The 22231-nt window shown below is 43.8% G+C and overlaps 1 protein-coding gene across 2 annotated transcripts; it reads right to left on the bottom strand.

Moving 5' to 3' along the window:
* Positions 1–1182: 1182 nt before the first annotated feature.
* On the bottom strand, positions 1183–17751 carry LOC115171892 (peripheral myelin protein 22-like). Of its 2 annotated transcripts, none has more exons than XM_029729091.1 (5): positions 17600–17751; positions 16706–16795; positions 14708–14801; positions 5321–5461; positions 1183–1822 (listed from the first exon to the last, which is right to left on the bottom strand). In XM_029729091.1, exons 2-5 carry the CDS (start codon positions 16781–16783, stop codon positions 1665–1667), a joined length of 471 nt encoding a protein of 156 aa, XP_029584951.1. In that variant the 5' UTR covers positions 16784–16795; positions 17600–17751; the 3' UTR covers positions 1183–1664. The 2 variants fall into 2 exon arrangements, with proteins under 2 accessions (XP_029584951.1, XP_029584950.1); XM_029729090.1 differs by lacking the exon at positions 17600–17751 and adding an exon at positions 17072–17163.
* Between the last annotated feature and the right edge of the window lie 4480 nt (positions 17752–22231).

Here is a 22231-nt window from a genome sequence, read left to right as displayed (position 1 = left end):
GGAACACACCAGGCAGGTCCGAGATACTGTTGTGGTGAAGTTTAAAGCCGGATTTGGATACAAAAATATTTCCCAAGCTTTAAACATCCCAAGGAGCACTGTGCAAGCGATAATATTGAAATGGAAGGAGTATCAGACCACTGCAAATCTACGAAGACCCGGCCGTCCCTCTAAACTTTCAGCTCATACAAGGAGAAGACTGATCAGAGATGCAGCCAAGAGGCCCATGATCACTCTGGATGAACTGCAGAGATCTACAGCTGAGGTGGGAGACTCTGTCCATAGGACAACAATCAGTCTTATACTGCACAAATCTGGCCTTTATGGAAGAGTGGCAAGAAGAAAGCCATTTCTTAAAGATATCCATAAAAAGTGTCGTTTAAAGTTTGCCACTAGCCACCTGGGTGACACACCAAACATGTGGAAGAAGGTGCTCTGGTCAGATGAAACCAAAATCGAACTTTTTGGCAACAATGCAAAACGTTATGTTTGGCATAAAAGCAACACAGCTCATCACCCTGAACACACCATCCCCACTGTCAAACATGGTGGTGGCAGCATCATGGTTTGGGCCTGCTTTTCTTCAGCAGGGGCAGGGAAGATGGTTAAAATTGATGGGAAGATGGATGGAGCCAAATACAGGACCATTTTGGAAGAAAACCTGATGGAGTCTGCAAAAGACCTGAGACTGGGACGGAGATTTGTCTTCCAACAAGACAATGATCCAAAACTTAAAGCAAAATCTACAATGGAATGGTTCACAAATAAACATATCCAGGTGTTAGAATGGCCAAGTCAAAGTCCAGACCTGAATCCAGACCTGAATCCAGACCTGAATCCAATCGAGAATCTGTGGAAAGAACTGAAAACTGCTGTTCAAAAACGCTCTCCATCCAACCTCACTGAGCTCGAGCTGTTTTGCAAGGAGGAATGGGCAAAAATGTCAGTCTGTCGATGTGCAAAACTGATAGAGACATACCCCAAGCGACTTACAGCTGTAATCGCAGCAAAAGGTGGCGCTACAAAGTATTAACTTAAGGGGGCTGAATAATTTTGCACGCCCAATTTTTCAGTTTTTTATTTGTTAAAAATGTTTGAAATATCCAATAAATTTCGTTCCACTTCATGATTGTGTCCCACTTGTTGTTGATTCTTCACAAAAAATTATAGTTTTATATCTTTATGTTTGAAGCCTGAAATGTGGCAAAAGGTCGAAAAGTTCAAGGGGGCCGAATACTTTCGCAAGGCACTGTATAATGTAGACTTCGGTTCAAATATGATTTGTTTTCTTACAAACGCCTTAGCTGGGCTTGATGGAGCTTGCCTGGCACAATGAAACCAATGGAATAACCCCAAAAGTGCAAACACTGAATCTAATCAAATGCTCAAAGTATTTGATGGAAAACAAACACTATGTGAGCCATTTATCCTCCCGTCACCAGACGCCTCTGGTGGTCAGTGGGCACAGCATGGTTGGGGTAAATTCCATTTGAATTTCTATCAATTCACAAGGTAAACCTCATTAAGAAGCATTAAAGAGAACTGGAATGTTAGTGTACTTCCTGAATTGACTGGAATTCTAATGGAATTGACCCCAACCCTGGGGCACAGTGCTGTGTTCTGCTGGTGGTGGTGGTGTGAGGTCTTCAGCCTCCCTCCCCTTCTCATTCCCTCTTCCTCAGTACGATGTAGATGAGACCACTGCCCAGACACAGAGGGAAGGACACCCAGGCCAGGACGTAGGCAAAGCCGAACGCAGCATCCTCTTCCCCATCCGGACTCATTACAGTGTAGATTATAGCTCCACACATCACAAATAGACCTAGAGAGAGAGAGAGAGAGAGAGAGAGAGAGAGAGAGAGAGAGACAGAAAGAGACGGGAGAGTAGGGAGGAACAGTGAGAGAAGGGAGAGCAGGGAGGGAAAGAGAGAGACGAGAGAGCAGAAAAAAAGGCATGGGAAGTTTTAGACTGTTGGAGATCATGAATTTCTTCCAAGTTGAAACCCCTAATATTTTTTAACAGATGTGGTTATTATATTGGGGAGGGGCTGAATCTGCTAGTTTCCATGCCCATGTGCAGAAAATGCATTTTTGTAATCCAGCCACTTCTGCCCACTAAAGCAAATTGAGTTATATCCAGCACAAGATGTAGTTTGGTTCCAACTAAGAGATTATGACAGTAAACCAACCCTCGTTTTAAGGGACCTAACACTGAGACAGTTAACCAACCCTCGTAGTATGGGAGCTTACACTGAGACAGTTAACCAACCCTCGTAGTATGGAAGCTAACACTGAGACAGTTAACCAACCCTCGTAGTATGGAAGCTAACACTGAGACAGTTAACCAACCCTCATAGTATGGGAGCTAACATTGAGACAGTTAACCAACCCTCGTAGTAAGGGACCTAACATTGAAACAGTAAACCAACCCTAGTTTTAAGGGACCTAACACTGAGACAGTTAACCAACCCTCGTAGTATGGGAGCTAACATTGAGACAGTAAACCAACCCTCGGAGTAAGGGACCTAACACTGAGACAGTTAACCAACCCTCGTAGTATAGGACCTAACACTGAGATAGTTAACCAACCCTCATTGTAAGGGACCTAACACTGAGATAGTTAACCAACCCTCATTGTAAGGGACCTAACACTGAGACAGTTAACCAACCCTCAATGTAAGGGACCTAACAGTGAGACAGTTAACCAACCCTCAATGTAAGGGACCTAACACTGAGACAGTTAACCAAGTCTCGAAGTAATGGACCTAACATTGACACAGTTAAACAACCCTCGTTTTAAGGGACCTTCCATTGAAATAGTAAACCAATCCTCGTTTTAAGGGATCTAACATTGAGACAGTTAAACAACCCTGGTTTTAAGGGATCTAACATTGAGACAGTTAAACAACCCTCATTTTAAGGGATCTGACATTGAAATAGTAAACCAATCCTCGTTTTAAGGGACCTAACATTGAGACAGTAAACCAATCCTTGTTTTAAGGGACCTAACATTCAGACAGTTAAACAACCCTCGTTTTAAGGGATCTAACATTGAAATAGTAAACCAATTCTCGTAGTAAGGGACCTAACATTGAGATAGTAAACCAACCCTCGTAGTAAGGGACCTAACATTGAGATAGCAAGCCAACCCTCATAGTAAGGGACCTAACATTAAGAGAGTTAACCAACCCTCGTAGTAAGGGATCTAACATTGAGACAGTAAACCAACCCTCGTAGTAAAGGATCTAACATTGAGACAGTAAACCAACCCTCATAGTAAGGGACCTAAAATTGAGATAGTAAACCAACCCACGTTGTAAGGGAACTAACATTGAGACAGTTAACCAACACTCGTATTAAGGGACAGTGGTCACATGGGGCCGCCTCCCACTTTGACCTGAGCTATAACATGTCTGTCTTTTACAGATTCAGTTTTTCCCCCAGATAATTTTCCTGCCTGGGTGGTAAGTCCCGCAGAACAACATCCAGGCCCTCTTCTCAGCAACATTGTTAGTTGATGCCAATATAAGACAACTTTGTACAGTGCCTTGCGAAAGAATTCGGCCCCCTTGAACTTTTCGACCTTTTGCCACATTTCAGGCTTCAAACATAAAGATATAAAACTGTAATTTTTTGTGAAGAATCAACAACAAGTGGGACACAATCATGAAGTGGAACGAAATTTATTGGATATTTCAAACTTTTTTAACAAATGAAAAACTGAAAAATTGGGCGTGCAAAATTATTCAGCCCCCTTAAGTTAATACTTTGTAGCGCCACCTTTTGCTGCGATTACAGCTGTAAGTCGCTTGGGGTATGTCTCTATCAGTTTTGCACATCGAGAGACTGAAATTTTTGCCCATTCCTCCTTGCAAAACAGCTCGAGCTCAGTGAGGTTGGATGGAGAGCGTTTGTGAACAGCAGTTTTCAGTTCTTTCCACAGATTCTCGATTGGATTCAGGTCTGGACTTTGACTTGGCCATTCTAACACCTGGATATGTTTATTTGTGAACCATTCCATTGTAGATTTTGCTTTAAGTTTTGGATCATTGTCTTGTTGGAAGACAAATCTCCGTCCCAGTCTCAGGTCTTTTGCAGACTCCATCAGGTTTTCTTCCAAAATGGTCCTGTATTTGGCTCCATCCATCTTCCCATCAATTTTAACCATCTTCCCTGCCCCTGCTGAAGAAAAGCAGGCCCAAACCATGATGCTGCCACCACCATGTTTGACAGTGGGGATGGTGTGTTCAGGGTGATGAGCTGTGTTGCTTTTATGCCAAACATAACGTTTTGCATTGTTGCCAAAAAGTTCGATTTTGGTTTCATCTGACCAGAGCACCTTCTTCCACATGTTTGGTGTGTCTCCCAGGTGGCTAGTGGCAAACTTTAAATGACACTTTTTATGGATATCTTTAAGAAATGGCTTTCTTCTTGCCACTCTTCCATAAAGGCCAGATTTGTGCAGTATACGACTGATTGTTGTCCTATGGACAGAGTCTCCCACCTCAGCTGTAGATCTCTGCAGTTCATCCAGAGTGATCATGGGCCTTTTGGCTGCATCTCTGATCAGTCTTCTCCTTGTATGAGCTGAAAGTTTAGAGGGACGGCCGGGTCTTCGTAGATTTGCAGTGGTCTGATACTCCTTCCATTTCAATATTATCGCTTGCACAGTGCTCCTTGGGATGTTTAAAGCTTGGGAAATCTTTTTGTATCCAAATCCAGCTTTAAACTTCTCCACAGCAGTATCTCGGACCTGCCTGGTGTGTTCCTTGTTCTTCATGATGCTCTCTGCGCTTTAAACGGACCTCTGAGACTATCACAGAGCAGGTGCATTTATACGAAGACTTGATTACACACAGGTGGATTCTATTTATCATCATTAGTCATTTAGGTCAACATTGGATCATTCAGATATCCTCACTGAACTTCTGGAGAGAGTTTGCTGCACTGAAAGTAAAGGGGCTGAATAATTTTGCACGGCCAATTTTTCCGTTTTTTATTTGTTAAATAAGTTTGAAATATCCAATAAATTTCGTTCCACTTCATAATTGTGTCCCACTTGTTGTTGATTCTTCACAAAAAATTACAGTTTTATATCTTTATTTTTGAAGCCTGAAATGTGGCAAAAGGTCGAAAAGTTCAAGGGGGCCGAATACTTTCGCAAGGCACTGTATAAACCGGGGGACCCGGCTAGATTAGATAATCAGGGTGATGTGATACTCACTGGCCAACAAGACCAACAACTTTATGAAGTGTCTATGTAGGCCGTTATAAAGGGGTTATGAAGGCTTCATTAAGCCTTATAAGTGGTCGTACTCACTGGCGAGGATCTGGAAGATGGCGGTGAAGAAGAAGCGTCCTCCTTTGACCAGGGTGAAGAGCTGACACATGAAGAAGACGAGAGAGAAGAGGCAGAACAGCACTGAGAGGACCATGAGGGCCTGAACTGCCTGGATCCAGTCTGAAGAGAGGAGACAGAGGAGGTTGAATATGACATATAACCAGAGATGGGTAGGTTACTTCCTACATGTAGTCTTTACAGTTACTAGTTACGTGTCCAGAATTGTATTCACTATTGTAACTTTTGGATTACCCCACTAACCTAATCTATCTCACTAACCTAATCTGATTACCCATTAAAGGACATGTATTGCAGGATAGATCCGTGTTAAGAGTTTACATAGCTGGCCATACACTGAGTTTACAAAACATTATGAACATTGAGAGATTAAACAAGACCAACAGCCTGAAATTGTCAGGGCATGGACTCTACAAGTTGTGGAAAGCCTTCCACAGGGATGCTGGCCCATGTTGACTCCAATGCTTCCCACTGTTGTGTCAAGTTGGCTGGATGTCCTTTGGGTGGTGGACCATTCTTGATACACACGGGAAACTGTTGAGCATGAAAACCCCAGCATCGTTGCAGTTCTTGACACAAACCGGTACGACTAGCGCCTTTCTACCATACCCCTTTCAAAGGCACTTACATATTTTGTCTTGCCCATTCACCCTCTGAATGCCACACATACACAACCCATGTCTTATTGTCTCAATGCTTAAACATTCTTCTTTAATTAGTGTAATGTTAGCTAGCTACATAGTTGTCTTTGTATCAAAGATAAAGGTAAGATAAAGGTAAACGCAGCCATTGCTGGCTAGCCAACTCTAGCAGCTAGCAGTACTGTATCATTTTTAGTCAATAAGATTTTTGCAACGTAAGCTTAACTTTCTGAACTTTCGAGACGTGTAGTCCACTTGTGTAGCTAGCAGGACTGACTTTGAGTTAGCTAGTCAACGTTTAATCACTTCTTCGTTATGAAAGGAACTAGACACGGACACGTATGAGCCATTGGTAGTTTGTTGTAACCAAGTATTGGTGCTAACATTGTGTATTGGTGCTAACCGTGTGTTATTGGATGCTAGCATGCTAGTTAGCTACGGCGTCATAGGACACGGTGCACTGGGTGGGTTTCACGGAAGAATACTGTACCAAGTTATCTAGCTGAATAAACTAAGTTTGAGCCTATTCCTGGAAACATTGAACCACTGTAGTTTACATCAATTATAATTTCTAAAGTGGAAGTTGGAAAAGTTATATTTGAGTGTTTCAGTGAATGGTTAGTGAGGGAGGCCCTGCTAACGCTTCCCCAGTTGTTTAGTTAATTTTCATTCCAATCTCCTTTGCATTAGCGTAGCCTCTCCTGTAGCCTGTCAACTATGTGTCTGTCTATCCCTGTTCTCTCCTCTCTGCACAGGCCACACAAACGCCTCACACCTCGTGGCCGCTGCCACTCTAACACGGCAACCTCTGGAACTGCCGGTCTGCGGCCAACAAGGCAGAATTCATCTCAGCCTATGCTACCCTCCAGTCCCTCGACTTCTTGGCGCTGACGGAAACATGGATTACCACAGAAAACACTGCTACTCCTACTGCTCTCTCCTCCTCTGACCACGTGTTCTCGCATACCCCGAGAGCATCTGGTCAGTGGGGTGGTGGCACTGGAATCCTCATCTCTCCCAAGTGGACATTCTCTCTTTCTCCCCTGACCCATCTGTCTATCTCCTCATTTGAATTCCATGCTGTCACAGTCACTAGCCCATTCAAGCTTACTATCCTTATCATTTATCGCCCTCTAGGTTCCCTTGGAGAGTTCCTCAATGAGCTTGACACCTTGATAAGTTCCTTTCCTGAGGATGGCTCACCCCTCACAGTTCTGGGTGACTTTAACCTCCCTACGTCTACCTTTGACTCATTTCTCTCTGCCTCCTTCTTTCCACTCCTCTCCTCTTTTGACCTCACCCTCTCACCGTCCCCCCTACTCACAAGGCAGGCAATACGCTTGACCTCATCTATACTAGATGCTGTTCTTCTACTAATCTCACTGCAACTCCCCTCCAAGTCTCCGACCACTACCTTGTATCCTTTTCCCTCTCGCTCTCCTCCAACACTGCTCACTCTGCCCCTACTCAGATGGTATTGCGCCGTCACAACCTTCGCTCTCTCTCTCCTGCTACTCTCTCCTCTTCCATCCTATTATCTCTTCCCTCTGCTCAATCCTTCTCCAACCAATCTCCTGATTCTGCTTCCTCAACCCTCCTCTCCTCCCTTTCTGCATCCTTTGACTCTCTATGTCCCCTATCCTCCCGGCCGGCTCGGTCCTCCCCTCCTGCTCCGTGGCTTGACGACTCATTGCGAGCTCACAGAACAGGGCTCCGGGGGGCCGAGCGGAAATGGAGGAAAACTAGCCTCCCTGCGGACCTGGCATCTTTTCACTCCCTCCTCTCTACATTTTCTTCCTCTGTTTCTGCTGCTAAAGCCACTTTCTACCACTCTAAATTCCAAGCATCTGCCTCTAACCCTAGGAAGCTCTTTGCCACCTTCTCCTCCCTCCTGAATCCCCCCCCCCTCTCTGCGGATGACTTTGTCAACCATTTTGAAAAGAAGGTTGACGACATTCGATCCTCGTTTGTTAAGTCAAACGACACCGCTGGTCCTGCTCACGTTGCCCTTGACCCTATCCCCGCCTCTCTTCTCCAGACCATTTCCGGAGACCTTCTCCCCTACCTCACCTCGCTCATCATCTCATCCTTGACCGCTGGCTACGTCCCTTCCGTCTTCAAGAAAGCGAGAGTTGCACCCCTTCTCAAAAAACCTACACTCGATCCCTCTAATGTCAACAACTACAGACCAGTATCCCTTCTTTCTTTTCTCTCCAAAACTCTTGAGCGTGCCGTCCTTGGCCAGCTCTCTTGCTATCTCTCTCAGAATTACCTTCTTGATCCAAATCAGTCAGGTTTCAAGACTGGTCATTCAACTGAGACTGCTCTTCTCTGTGTCACGGAGGCTCTCCGCACTGCTAAAGCTAACTCTCTCTCCTCTGCTCTCATCCTTCTAGACCTATCTGCTGCCTTTGATACTGTGAACCATCAGATCCTCCTCTCCACCCTCTCCGAGTTGGGCATCTCCGGCGCGGCTCACTCTTGGATTGCGTCCTACCTGACAGGTCGCTCCTACCAGGTGGCATGGCGAGAATCCGTCTCCGCACCACGTGCTCTCACCACTGGTGTCCCCCAGGGCTCAGTTCTAGGCCCTCTCCTATTCTCGCTATACACCAAGTCACTTGGCTCTGTCATATCCTCACATGGTCTCTCCTATCATTGCTACGCAGATGACACACAATTCATCTTCTCCTTTCCCCCTTCTGATAACCAGGTGGCGAATCGCATCTCTGCATGTCTGGCAGACATATCAGTGTGGACGACGGATCACCACCTCAAGCTGAACGTCGGGCAAGACGGAGCTGCTCTTCCTCCCGGGGAAGTACTGCCCGTTCCATGATCTCGCCATCACGGTTGACAACTCCATTGTGTCCTCCTCCCAGAGTGCCAAGAACCTTGGCGTGACCCTGGACAACACCCTGTCGTTCTCCACTAACATCAAGGCGGTGACCCGATCCTGTAGGTTCATGCTCTACAACATTCGCAGAGTACAACCCTGCCTTACTCAGGAAGCGGCGCAGGTCCTAATCCAGGCACTTGTCATCTCCCGTCTGGATTACTGCAACTCGCTGCTGGCGGGGCTCCCTGCCTGTGCCATTAAACCCCTACAACTCATCCAGAACGCCGCAGCCCATCTGGTGTTCAACCTTCCCAAGTTCTCTCACGTCACCCCGCTCCTCCGCACACTGCACTGGCTTCCTGCTCGCCTCCCTACCTCTGCGGAAGCACAGTTCCCGCTCAGCCCAGTCAAAACTGTTCGCTGCTCTGGCACCCCAATGGTGGAACAAGCTCCCTCACGACGCCAGGACAGCGGAGTCAATCACCACCTTCCGGAGACACCTGAAACCCCACCTCTTTAAGGAATACCTGGGATAGGATTACGTAATCCTTCTAACCCCCCCTCCCCCTACTACCCCCCCCCCCAAAAAAAGATATAGATGTACTATTGTAAAGTGGTTGTTCAACTGGATATCATAAGGTGAATGCACCAATTTGTAAGTCGCTCTGGATAAGAGCATCTGCTAAATGACGTAAATGTAAATGTAAATGTTTAACCTGTCTCCTCCCTTTCATCAACAATGATTGTGGATTTGACAAGTGTCTTTAACAAGTGACATCAATAAGGGATCATAGCTTTCACCTGGATTCATAGCTTTCACCTTTCCATGACATAGAAAGACCAGGTGGTCTTAATGTTTTGTATACTCAGTGTATATCATTCATTTATGCCCTGAAATGGATGTAGTAACTACAGATTGCCCCTTTAAGTCTATCAAAGGTCTCTGTGTTTTTAAAATGTCTCCATTAGGCCTATGGACATTTCTTTTCAATCAGCACGAATTAGATTGAGCAATAAAAGCCCCACTTGTTTTTAACAGTATGGAGCACAAAGCCACAGTTCTTTTAGACAGTATGGAGCACAATGTCACAGTTCTTTTAGGCAGTATGGAGCACAAAGACACAGTTCTTTTAGACAGTATGGAGCACAAAGCCACAGTTCTTTTTGACAGTATGGAGCACAATGCTACAGTTCTTTTTGACAGTATGGAGCACAATGCCACAGTTCTTTTAGACAGTATGGAGCACAAAGCCACAGTTCTTTTAGGCAGTATGGAGCACAAAGCCACAGTTCTTTTAGACAGTATGGAGCACAATGCTACAGTTCTTTTTGACAGTACAGAGCACAATGCCTGTAACGCCCTGGTCATAGAGAGGGGTTTTTGTTCTTTATTTTGGTTAGGCCAGGGTGTTACATTGGGTGGGCGTTCTATGTTCATTTTTCTATGTTTTTGTATTTCTTTGTTTTGGGCCGTGTGTGGCTCCCAATCAGGCACAGCTGTAGTTCGTTGTTGCTGATTGGGAGTCACACATAAGTAGCCTGGTTTTCCTTTGAGTTTTTGTGGGTGATTGTTTCTGTTTAGTGCTTTCTGTTTCGTTGTTAGTACCTGACAGAACTGTCGGCTGTCATTTTGTTTGTGGCAGTATGGAGCACAATGCCAATGTCATTAACCTAACATAGAAATACACTCACTTGACTAAACATAGAAATACCTAAACATAGAACATAAACCAAAAACCCGGAAATAATAAATCAAACGCCCTTCAACAAACACACCACCTCAAACCACAAAAAACAAATACCCTCTGCCACGTCCTGACCAAACTACAATAACAATTAACCCTTATACTGGCCAGGACGTGACAGCCACAGTTCTTTTTGACAGTATGGAGCACAATGCCACAGTTCTTTTTGACAGTATGGAGCACAATGCCACAGTTCTTTTAGGCAGTATGGAGCACAATGCCACAGTTCTTTTAGACAGTATGGAGCACAATGCCACAGTTCTTTTAGACAGTACAGAACACAATGCCACAGAAGAGAGGAACTCCCTCAAACTGTTATTCCATAGGCTGGGATCCACCTCAGACTGTTATTCCATAGGCGGCTGGGATCCACCTCAAACTGTTATTCCATAGGCTGGGATCCACCTCAGACTGTTATTCCACAGGCTGGGATCCACCTCAGACTGTTATTCCACAGGCTGGGATCCACCTCAGACTGTTATTCCATAGGCTGGGATCCACCTCAGACTGTTATTCCATAGGCTGGGATCCACCTCAGACTGTTATTCCATAGGCTGGGATCCACCTCAGACTGTTATTCCATAGGCTGGGATCCACCTCAGACTGTTATTCCATAGGCTGGGATCCACCTCAGACTGTTATTCCATAGGCTGGGATCCACCTCAGACTGTTATTCCATAGGCTGGGATCCGCTCTATGTAGCTGTTGCAAGAGCACTTTATTCATTGTTGGTTGCAAAAACAATGATTGATAGGCAGCTTAAACTTCTTCAATTCAACCGTTATTGGGTTAAAATACATTGGTGAACAGCCATCCACAACAACCACAATCCGTACGGCGCAAATAGCTAAATGAGAGAGCAGCAGTGTGATTCATATCAATGCGCTATGTAGATATTATTAATAAGTGATATCAGTATCAGCCGTAGATCACACCACTGCTGTCATCCTTACCTCTAAGTGTTTATTCAAGTTGGATAATCTTTGGATGCCGACAGCAGTCACACCATTGGAAGCTTATGGCTTGGACTATAGCCTACAAAAACCTATTCCTGCTCTTTTCCCGCGATCCATCAAACACATTTGGTGTGTCATCATAGTGGTCTTTGACTTGTGGTCAGACTCACTCAGACGGAACAAATTTAAACTTGCGCCTTTTTTCAAAGCTTATTTGAATATCATTAAGAAAACAGAACGGTGTCAAAGATTTTTTTACACAAACATCCTTTCTGAATTTAAAAGTAATCCTAGAAGTAATCATGTAGTTTTTCAAAAGTATCTGTAATCTGATTACAATGTTTTTGCTGGTAAAGTAACAGATTACAGTTTGTTTTTTGTAATATGTTACTTGTAATGGATTGCATGTAAGCCTTTACTCCCCAACCCTGCATATAACATAACTTTATATAACATAAAGTAGCACAACATATCAAAACATGAACGCCTAACTCCTGATAAGTGGTAGGCTGGCTTACTGTAAAGCACTTTGTGACAATGTTGCTGTAAAATGGGCTATATGAATGAATTTGATTGGCAGATTAACTGATAACAGAGCTGGAGCTGTCATCATGTAAAATCTCATTATTCGATAGAGGTTGGATGAGAGTGTTGGCTACACAGAATGCAGTATCACTACTGTCCTCTAGGTGGATAATGATAGTTTGACCTCTAGGTGGATAATGATAGTTTGGCCTCTAGGTGGATAATGAAAGTTTGTCCTCTAGGTGGATAATGATAGTTTGTCCTCTAGGTGGATAATGATAGTTTGGCCTCTAGGTGGATAATGATAGTTTGGCCTCTAGGTGGATAATGATAGTTTGACCTCTAAGTGGATAATGATAGTTTGTCCTCTGGCTGGATAATGAAAGTTTGACCTCTAGGTGGATAATGATAGTTTGTCCTCTAGGTGGATAATGATAGTTTGTCCATTAGCTGGAAAATGATAGTTTTTCCCCTAGGTGGATAATGATAGTTTGACCTCTAGCTGGATAGTGGATAGTGCTAGCAGAGATGGTAGAAAAAGCAAGACACCCCACACCCTCATGTTATCTGGTGGGGGCGGGGCCACTCTGGTCTACCTATTGGCGGCCCCGCAGATGGAGTGCCCCAGGGCCAGACATCTCACTGGCTCATGTTTTCTTGTCGGAGCGGGGCGGTGGGGGCGAGCGGGAGGGGACGATAAGTAGACCAGAGCAAGCTCTTCCCTCTCTGGTGTGAGATATTATGGAGGAACCGTGAGCATGCCAGATATTATAGAGGAACAGTCAGCATGCCAGATATTATGGAGGAACAGTGAACATGCCAGATATTATGGAGGAACAGTGAGCATGACAGATATTATGGAAGTACAGTGAGCATGCCAGATATTATGGAGGAACAGTGAGCATGCCAGATATTATGGAGGAACAGTGAGCATGCCAGATATTATGGAGGTACAGTGAGCATAACAGATATTATGGAGGAACAGTGAGCATGCCAGATATTATGGAGGAACAGTGAGCATGCCAGATATTATGGAGGTACAGTGAGCATGCCAGATATTATGGAGGAACAGTGAGCATGCCAGATATTATGGAGGAACAGTCAGCATACCAGATATTATGGAGATACAGTGAGCATGCCAGATATTATGGAGGTACAGTCAGCATGCCAGATATTATGGAGGAACAGTGAGCATGCCAGATATTATGGAGGTACAGTCAGCATGCCAGATATTATGGAGGTACAGTCAGCATGCCATATATTATGGAGGTACAGTGAGCATGCCAGATATTATGGAGGTACAGTGAGCATGACAGATATTATGGAGGAACAGTCAGCATGCCAGATATTATGGAGGTACAGTGAGCATGACAGATATTATGGAGGTACAGTGAGCATGCCAGATATTATGGAGGAACAGTCAGCATGCCAGATATTATGGAGGAACAGTGAGCATGCCAGATATTATGGAGGTACAGTCAGCATGCCAGATATTATGGAGGTACAGTCAGCATGCCAGATATTATGGAGGAACAGTGAGCATGCCAGATATTATGGAGGAACAGTGAGCATGCCAGATATTATGGAGGAACAGTCAGCATGCCAGATATTATGGAGGAACAGTGAGCATGCCAGATATTATGGAGGAACAGTGAGCATGCCAGATATTATGGAGGAACAGTGAGCATGCCAGATATTATGGAGGAACAGTGAGCATGCCAGATATTATGGAGGAACAGTCAGCATGCCAGATATTATGGAGGAACAGTGAACATGCCAGATATTATGGAGGAACAGTGAACATGCCAGATATTATGGAGGAACAGTCAGCATGCCAGATATTATGGAGGAACAGTGAGCATGCCAGATATTATGGAGGAACAGTGAGCATGCCAGATATTATGGAGGAACAGTGAGCATGACAGATATTATGGAGGAACAGTGAGCATGCCAGATATTATGGAGGAACAGTGAGCATGCCAGATATTATGGAGGAACAGTCAGCATGCCAGATATTATGGAGGAACAGTGAGCATGCCAGATATTATGGAGGAACAGTGAGCATGCCAGATATTATGGAGGTACAGTGAACATGCCAGATATTATGGAGGAACAGTGAGCATGACAGACATTATGGAGGAACAGTCAGCATGCCAGATATTATGGAGGAACAGTGAGCATGCCAGATATTATGGAGGAACAGTGAGCATGCCAGATATTATGGAGGAACAGTGAACATGCCAGATATTATGGAGGAACAGTGAGCATGCCAGATATTATGGAGGAACAGTGAGCATGCCAGATATTATGGAGGAACAGTGAGCATGCCAGATATTATGGAGGAACAGTGAGCATGCCAGATATTATGGAGGAACAGTGAACATGACAGATATTATGGAGGTACAGTGAGCATGACAGATATTATGGAGGAACAGTGAACATGACAGATATTATGGAGGTGCAGTGAGCATGATGGATATTATGGAGGAATCGTGAGCTCATGTAGGAAAAGCATGCTCATGCGAGAGAGAAAAGACCTCACTCAGACAGACAGGAACCTTGTCCATTTTTTTCAATGGTAAACCGTCTGAGTAAAATATGTTATTTATCCACTATCTTTGGTGCTAGCGTCTTAGACAAACCTTCATTGCTGGCAGAACTGCAGTGATATCCTCCGTTAGTAGTGAGACAGCTGTACCACAGGTCAGTACTCTTGGTTCCTCCTACAGTCCAGGCCTGGAACACAACACAACACAATGAATATAAACGACACACCCACAACACAACACAGCATTACGCATAGAACACCCAGCCACATTCATAGACTCTTTTTCAGTACACGACACACTGACATCACAGACAGATGCGCGCGACACTTGGCTGCAGTAGAAAGCCATCTCTAACTATGCCCATTCAACATAGCCTAGATATACGTGTTTATTACTTCTAAGCAAAATAACTTTTGGGGTTCTCAGATGCTTACAATGATCTTTTGATTATTGCTTGAACACTCGCTAAGCAGTTGTTAGCTAGAATTGCTAACGCTCATTGATACCGTCTGTAGCGAAAGCTAGCCAAAGAGCCATTTTACTGGTTGAAGTTGAAGTCTTTTTAAAGTGTAAGGCAGTTGATTTGCGACGATGACGCAAACATTATATTAAGCAGGACATTCATACGAGTCTTAAAATCCAATTAGAATCCAAAAGTAGTGTGAAAGTCACTCGTAAGCATCATGTAATTAAGGCTTTTTTTGCTGCCGTTCTATACGAACTCCGCCTTGTTCTGCCACCAACTTGCGTGCAGCAATGTTTGCAAACACAGAAAGGGGTCTATAGTTTGTATTTAAAACACAGAACATCCAGCCACATCCATAATACAGCTTTAAAACACAGAACACCCAACCACATCCATAGTACAGCTTTAAAACATACACACTCAATTAACTCAACTCACACACAAAGGGTGTGTTTACACAGGCAGCCCAATTCAGATATTTTTTTCAGCGGTTTGGCAAATAATTGATCCCAAAGATCAGAATCGGGCTGCCTGTGTAGATGCACCCACTCACAAGAAACCCCCCCCCCCCCCACCACCACATGTGCACAGCCCGTTAAAAGTAGGACAAGTGGTTCCCAGGTCCATTGTAAAACTACATACACCCATCACCACACCCAGGTTCAAATAGTATTTGTTTACTTTCTAAAACTTTAGCTTGATCTAGCTTATCTGGGCACAATGGAACCAATTACATAATATAGTGTAGTCCCAAAAGTGCAAGCAACCACGCCCATCTGGCGTGATTCAGGTTCAATCAAATGCTGAAATATTTGAGCCCAGGTCTGACACATCCGTTAATTGCCCTGTTCCAGATGGTTAAACAAGGCTGGATAGCCCCTATTGATTACACTGACTTACACACACACACACACACACACACACACACACACACACACACACACACACACACACACAGTGCTATAGTACAGTAGGCAGCAATATCATAGCTACTCACATGGTATTATAGTAGGGTATAGACAACAATATCATAGTTACTCACATTGTATTGTAGTAGGGTATAGGCAAAAATCATAGTTACTCACATTGTATTGTAGTAGGGTACAGTTAACAATATCATAGTTACTCACATTGTATTATAGTAGGGTATAGACAACAATATCATAGTTACTCACATTGTATTGTAGTAGGGTACAGTTAACAATATCATAGCTACTCACATTGTATTATAGTAGGGTATAGACAACAATATCATAGCTACTCACATGGTATTATAGTAGGGTATAGACAACAATATCATAGCTACTCACATTGTATTATAGTAGGGTATAGACAACAATATCATAGCTACTCACATTGTATTATAGTAGGGTATAGACAACAATCTCATAGTTACTCACATTGTATTATAGTAGGGTATAGACAACAATATCATAGTTACTCACATTGTATTATAGTAGGGTATAGACAACAATATCATAGTTACTCACATTGTATTATAGTAGGGTATAGACAACAATATCATAGTTACTCACATTGTATTATAGTACGGTACAGTTAACAATATCATAGTTACTCACATTGTATTATAGTAGGGTATAGACAACAATATCATAGTTACTCACATTGGCAATTGTTGAGACAAGCAGTAAGACCAGGATGATGAGGTGCAAGATGAGCACTCCGAGCAGGATGAGCAGCATTTTCTGATAGATCTACAAGTGGAGACAAACACACAGGAACCACAGTTATCAGACCAGGGGTCTACCGTACTGATTCAGCGTCAACTATTTGAAGTGGTACTTCATGTTGACACCAGGTGGCGCCATTTCCACATTTACTCATCAAACCCATGTGTTTACTTCAAATTGAAAAGTATGAATCCCGTAACATTGGAGTGGATAAAAGCACGGAGTTAGAGGAATGTCCCAACTCCTCAAGACTATAGTTTGAGAAAAATGTTAAATATTTACAACCAATTAAACACGTACATCAATTTTATTCATGCAGCAGATAGCACATCGTTGGAAGAAATTAAATATATAATCAACAACAGTTGCACTCTGCTTAGAAAGTTTCCATAGACGTTTTGAAACGACAAGTGAGTAGCCTAGTTGAGATTTAAAACGAAATGCAAATCAATGATCAAAACAGCTCCATATGCCTGTGGAGAACTCCACCAACGCAGCTCGGCTGTGCGTCTGTCTGGAGAGGACCGTTAATTACTAGAAGCCCTGTGACAAAATGAAACGATGAGTCATTCAAGAATTCTACAAACTCCCCCAAAAAACTATTCGATTACAATTTATCAAAAATAAATTCGAATAATTGATGAAAACGCAGCTGTAGGCCAATCAGATGAAAATAAATAAATCCAACTTGATTAAACTCCAAGAATAAAGTTAATACATTCCGTTAGTGGGAGGAAGAGAAGTGAAATCAATAAAACTATCGGGATATTCATCCTTTGAAAGAAAATAAAAAACTGTAAATTAAGATTCCATATTGTATCAACTTACAGAAAGCAAAGACTGTGATAAATGTCCCTTTAAAAATGAGTGTTAAGGAGTTGAAGTGATCACAACTAGTGCACAGATCCCGCTGTAGACACTAGAAGCACTATTCCAGATGTTCCACAGCAACACGCAAGCTTTTCTTTACGTGAGAACACCGCCCTATGCACGTCGCTTCGTCACTGCAGCTAGGCTCCCGCTCGAACTATTATTTGGGAACTGTTTGTTTTGCTGAACTATACAGCAGGCTGAAGGCTGCTACCAACCCCACAGTGGTATTCAGGGGAAAGTTCCTTGGAAATTGCTTAGCCAGTGTGTCGTTGTAGATTACATTTTAACAAGGGTGGTTGGAGTGGAACATAAACAAATTGGTCTCTTTTCCATGGGTATTTAATTTTTTATTCCCACACTGCTGTAAAATCGTTCACTAAAAACACTCTTTGTAGGGACAGAAAACTAAACACATCAACTATCTAATTTCAGTGTTCTTATTTGATCTATCACCATGTCAACCAATTCATTTAATTTAAGAACAATATGTTTTTTCTATCATCAATACTAGATTTATTGAGGCTTATGTTTGTTTTACATTCTAACAAGACAAAGTCTTAGTCCCAAATGAGATCCTGTTGCATATTATGTACTACTTTGGATCAGACTCCTATGTGCCATGGTCAAAAGTAGTGAACTGTATAGGGAATAGGGTGCCATTGGCCAGGGCTCAGGTCTAAAGTAGTGCACTACAAAGGGAATAGGGTGGTATTTAGGAGGTAGTCACATTGAGATATTACATCAATTGGTTGAAGTGGCCCTGCCCTGTTCCACATGGTTAAACAAGACTGGATCGCCTCTATTGACACTGATTTACTGACACACACACAGACACACTGGGGGATTGGCCATCTGGCAAAAAACAGATGGAATGGACCATTTTTTTTGTTGGGTGGGCTGCTCGAAATTGATACACACATTTTTATATATATATATATATATATATATATATATATATATATATATATATATATATATCCAAATAAAACAGTGAAAAGGTGACATGACTGGCAACCCATGGGCCTGTTAATATTTGTTTATATATATTTTTGCGCAATCTATCTGTTATACTCAAATATAATGAGCCTTTGGTTGATAAGTGGGAAATAGCCGGCCACCCCTACCAAGATGGGTCGGCCCGGTTTTGGCATTGGCTGAGCTAAGGTCACGCAAACTCACATTCAAAGTCAAATGCGGTATCAGCAAAGAGACTTGCTCCGAGTCAGTTAGACAGCCAAGATCATGGATCGTAAAAAAACGGAAAGGATATAAAAGTAGAAAAAGCACATTCTACATTGTCACCTCTCAAAACGTCCTATTTTGTGGCCGGCTAAAACCATGATTTGGTCAAACAGTAAATGATCCTCATGATTCCTGTAATGAAAGTGTCTACCATGTCCCTGTTACACTGGCACCTGCTGTGACGAACGAGCCACTCTCCTCTCCACTCATGCACTCTAGAGATACATTTACATTTACATTTTAGTCATTTAGCAGACGCTCTTATCCTGAGCGACTTACAGTAGTGAATGCATACATTTCATTTCATGCATTTTTTTGTGTAGATAAAAATGCATTCTGATCATATAGCATTTCAAAATGCAATTACGGGAAAAACACCGCATTGGAAGCTTTATCCCCTCATCCCGGTCGAAGAGGGCCTCAGCTTTCTGTAGATATCATTTGAATGACCAACTCTCAATATTCAGCTCAATAGCAACTATTTTACATCCAATATATTTGATATGGCTTTGAAATATGCAAAGTTATTTTAACACTTTACATTTACTGTTGGATGAATACATGGCTACTAGTAGGGGTTTTTCTATTTAGAAGTAAATCAAATCAATTCTATTTGTCACATGCACTGAATATAACAGGTGTATGTATACCTTACAGTGGAATGCTTACTTAGGAGTCATTGGCCAACAATGCAGAGTTTTAAAGTGTGCTAGATAAACTAAAGGAAAAATAGTAACACAATAAAATAACAATAAACAAGGCTATATACAAAGGGTCCCAGTGCCAGGTCAACGTGCAGGGGTATGGGCTATTCCAGGTAATTGAGGTAATATGTACATGTAGGTAGTGGTATGCTTAGAAAATAAAGAGATGAACAGCAGCGTATGTGTGTGTGTGTGTGTGTGTGTGTGTGTGTGTGTGTGTTGGGGCTAACAAATCTTTTCAGCCTCCTGAGGAGGAAGAGGAGTTGTCGTACCCTCTTCACAACTGTCTTGGTGTGTTTGGACCATGATAGGTCCTTAGTGATTTGGACAACCAAGGAACTTGAAGATCTCGACCCGCTCCACTACAGCCCCGTAGATGTAAAAGGAGGTGTGCTCGGCTTTAAGTGCCTTTGAACGGGGTATGGTAGTAGGTGCCAGCTGCACCGGTTTTTGTCAAGAAATGCAAAGCTGCTGGGTTTTTCACACTCAACAGTTTAGTGTGTGTCAATAATGTTCCATCCATAGCTGGGGGAAGTAGAGGTGCTGAGGCTGCTGCAGCACCCAATGAAAAAAATTAAAAAATCACATTATTAATTTTACAAAAGTAGTGCACTGGGCCTTAAATGTCATGTATTGACAAAACTGTGGGAAGCATTGGAGTCAACATGAGCCAGCATCCCAACAAATTGAGGCTGTTCTGAGGGAAAAAGGGAGGGGTACAACTCAATATTAGGAACACACACACACTTGAGAATGTCTGGATCCCCTTATTGACCTCCACTAACTCATTGAACTGAACTGCACACGGAGCCCCATAAAACATACATGTCATGTCCAGCAGCGTTACGTCCACACACACCCAGTGTGTGTGTGTGTGTGTGTGTGTGTGTGTGTGTGTGTGTGTGTGTGTGTGTGTGTGTGTGTGTGTGTGTGTGTGTGTGTGCAGCCCAGCCCTCCAGGGACCCATTGGTATGTCTAGAACGGTGGTGAGTGAAACAGGTCCTCTGTTTACCTCTGCTGCCCTGGGGAGGAGATAGGGTGGTACACACAGACAGACACTCCTGAGAGAGTGGTATGTAGTGTTGGACTGGGCCAAAGGGTTAGGGTTGTATGACAGTGCTAGTCCAAGCACCAGGACTCTCCAGAGATTTCAGGGTGAGCAACACAGAGAGCCAGACTTGTATTACCACACTTATCACCAAGTAATGGTCTTTCACCCCTCATTTACCCGCCGGTCTAAGACCATTACAACAGAAGTGATGGGGCGTAACCCAAAGCAAACAAACAAAGAGACAACAGAGCAGGCAGCCAGCATCCACTTCCTAACCTTTGATTCAATGAGCTAAATGATAGAGCTAAATCCTTAGTTAAGGACTACAGTTGACTGGTGCACTGAGTGAGAGTGTCTCTCTCTCTCTCTGGTCCAGCTTTCTCAAACTTCCTGTCTGGCAGGAATACTGTGAGAGTGTCTCTCTCTGTTCCAGCTCTCTCTGACTTCCTGTCTGGCCTAGAATACTGTGAGAGTGTCTCTCTCTGGTTCAGCTCTCTCTGACTTCCTGTCTGGCCCAGAACGCTGGGAGAGTGTCTCTCTCTGGTTCAGCTCTCTCTGACTTCCTGTCTGGCCCAGAACGCTGGGAGAGTGTCTCTCTCTCTGTTCCAGCTCTCTCTGACTTCCTGTCTTGCCCAGAATACTGTGAGAGTGTCTCTCTCTGTTCCAGCTCTCTCTGACTTCCTGTCTGGCCCAGAATACTGTGAGAGTGTCTCTCTCTCTCTGGTCCAGCTCTGTCTGACTTACTGTCTAGCCCAGAACACTGGGAGAGTGTCTCTCTCTCTGTTCCAGCTCTCTCTGACTTCCTGTCTGGCTTAGAATACCGTGAGAGTGTCTCTCTCTGTTCCAGCACTCTCTGACTTCCTGTCTGGCCCAGAACACTGGGAGAGTGTCTCTCTCTCTCTGGTCCAGCTCTCTCTGACTTCCTGTCTGGCCCATCAGAAGGATTCTACTACAACACAACCTCCAAGAGGAATTGCTGGCCAATCAGAAGGATTCTTCTACAACACAACCTCCAAGAGGACTGGTAGATTCCTGTGGGCTGTGTTTGTAAACACTCCTGAATAAGGAGATGAGGTATGCTGGGGTCAACAGAGAGGAGACATGTTGGGGTCAACAGAGAGGAGGCATGTTGGGGTCAACAGAGAGGAGGCATGTTGGGGCCAACAGAGAGGAGGCATGTTGGGGCCAACAGAGAGGAGGCATGTTGGGGCCAACAGAGAGGAGGCATGTTGGAGCCAACAGAGAAGAGGCATGTTGGAGCCAACAGAGAGGAGGCATGCTGGGGCCAACAGAGAGGAGGCATGCTGGGGCCAACAGAGAGGAGGCATGCTGGGGCCAACAGAGAGGAGGCATGCTGGGGCCAACAGAGAGGAGGCATGCTGGGGCCAACAGAGAGGTTGGGTTAAGGATGTTAGGAGGGCTCTTTCCAGGAGGGCTCTTTCCAGCTCGGCTTGGCCCAGAGAACATTGCAAGATGATGTGTGACTGAACCAATTTACATGTGTGGAATTGAGAGGGGGAAACGTGGGAATGTGTTTCCAAAGTGAAATCCTTCAAACACACAGTATAATAGAAAAATGTACTTGCCCAG

Source organism: Salmo trutta, chromosome 32, assembly GCF_901001165.1.
Source record: "Salmo trutta chromosome 32, fSalTru1.1, whole genome shotgun sequence".
NCBI classification, from domain to species: domain Eukaryota; kingdom Metazoa; phylum Chordata; class Actinopteri; order Salmoniformes; family Salmonidae; genus Salmo; species Salmo trutta.
Note: the sequence above shows the minus strand (reverse complement) of the source record. Positions and strands in the feature narration are given on the sequence as shown.

Excerpts from the sequence above, each read along its gene's own strand:
- LOC115171892 (XM_029729090.1), bottom strand. Across the intron at positions 5,462-14,707 it reads CAGTTCTGCCAGCAATGAAG|ACTGGATCCAGGCAGTTCAG; the intron begins GTTTGTCTAAGA and ends TCCTCTCTTCAG. Across the intron at positions 1,823-5,320 it reads CATCTTCCAGATCCTCGCCA|GTCTATTTGTGATGTGTGGA; the intron begins GTGAGTACGACC and ends CTCTCTCTCTAG.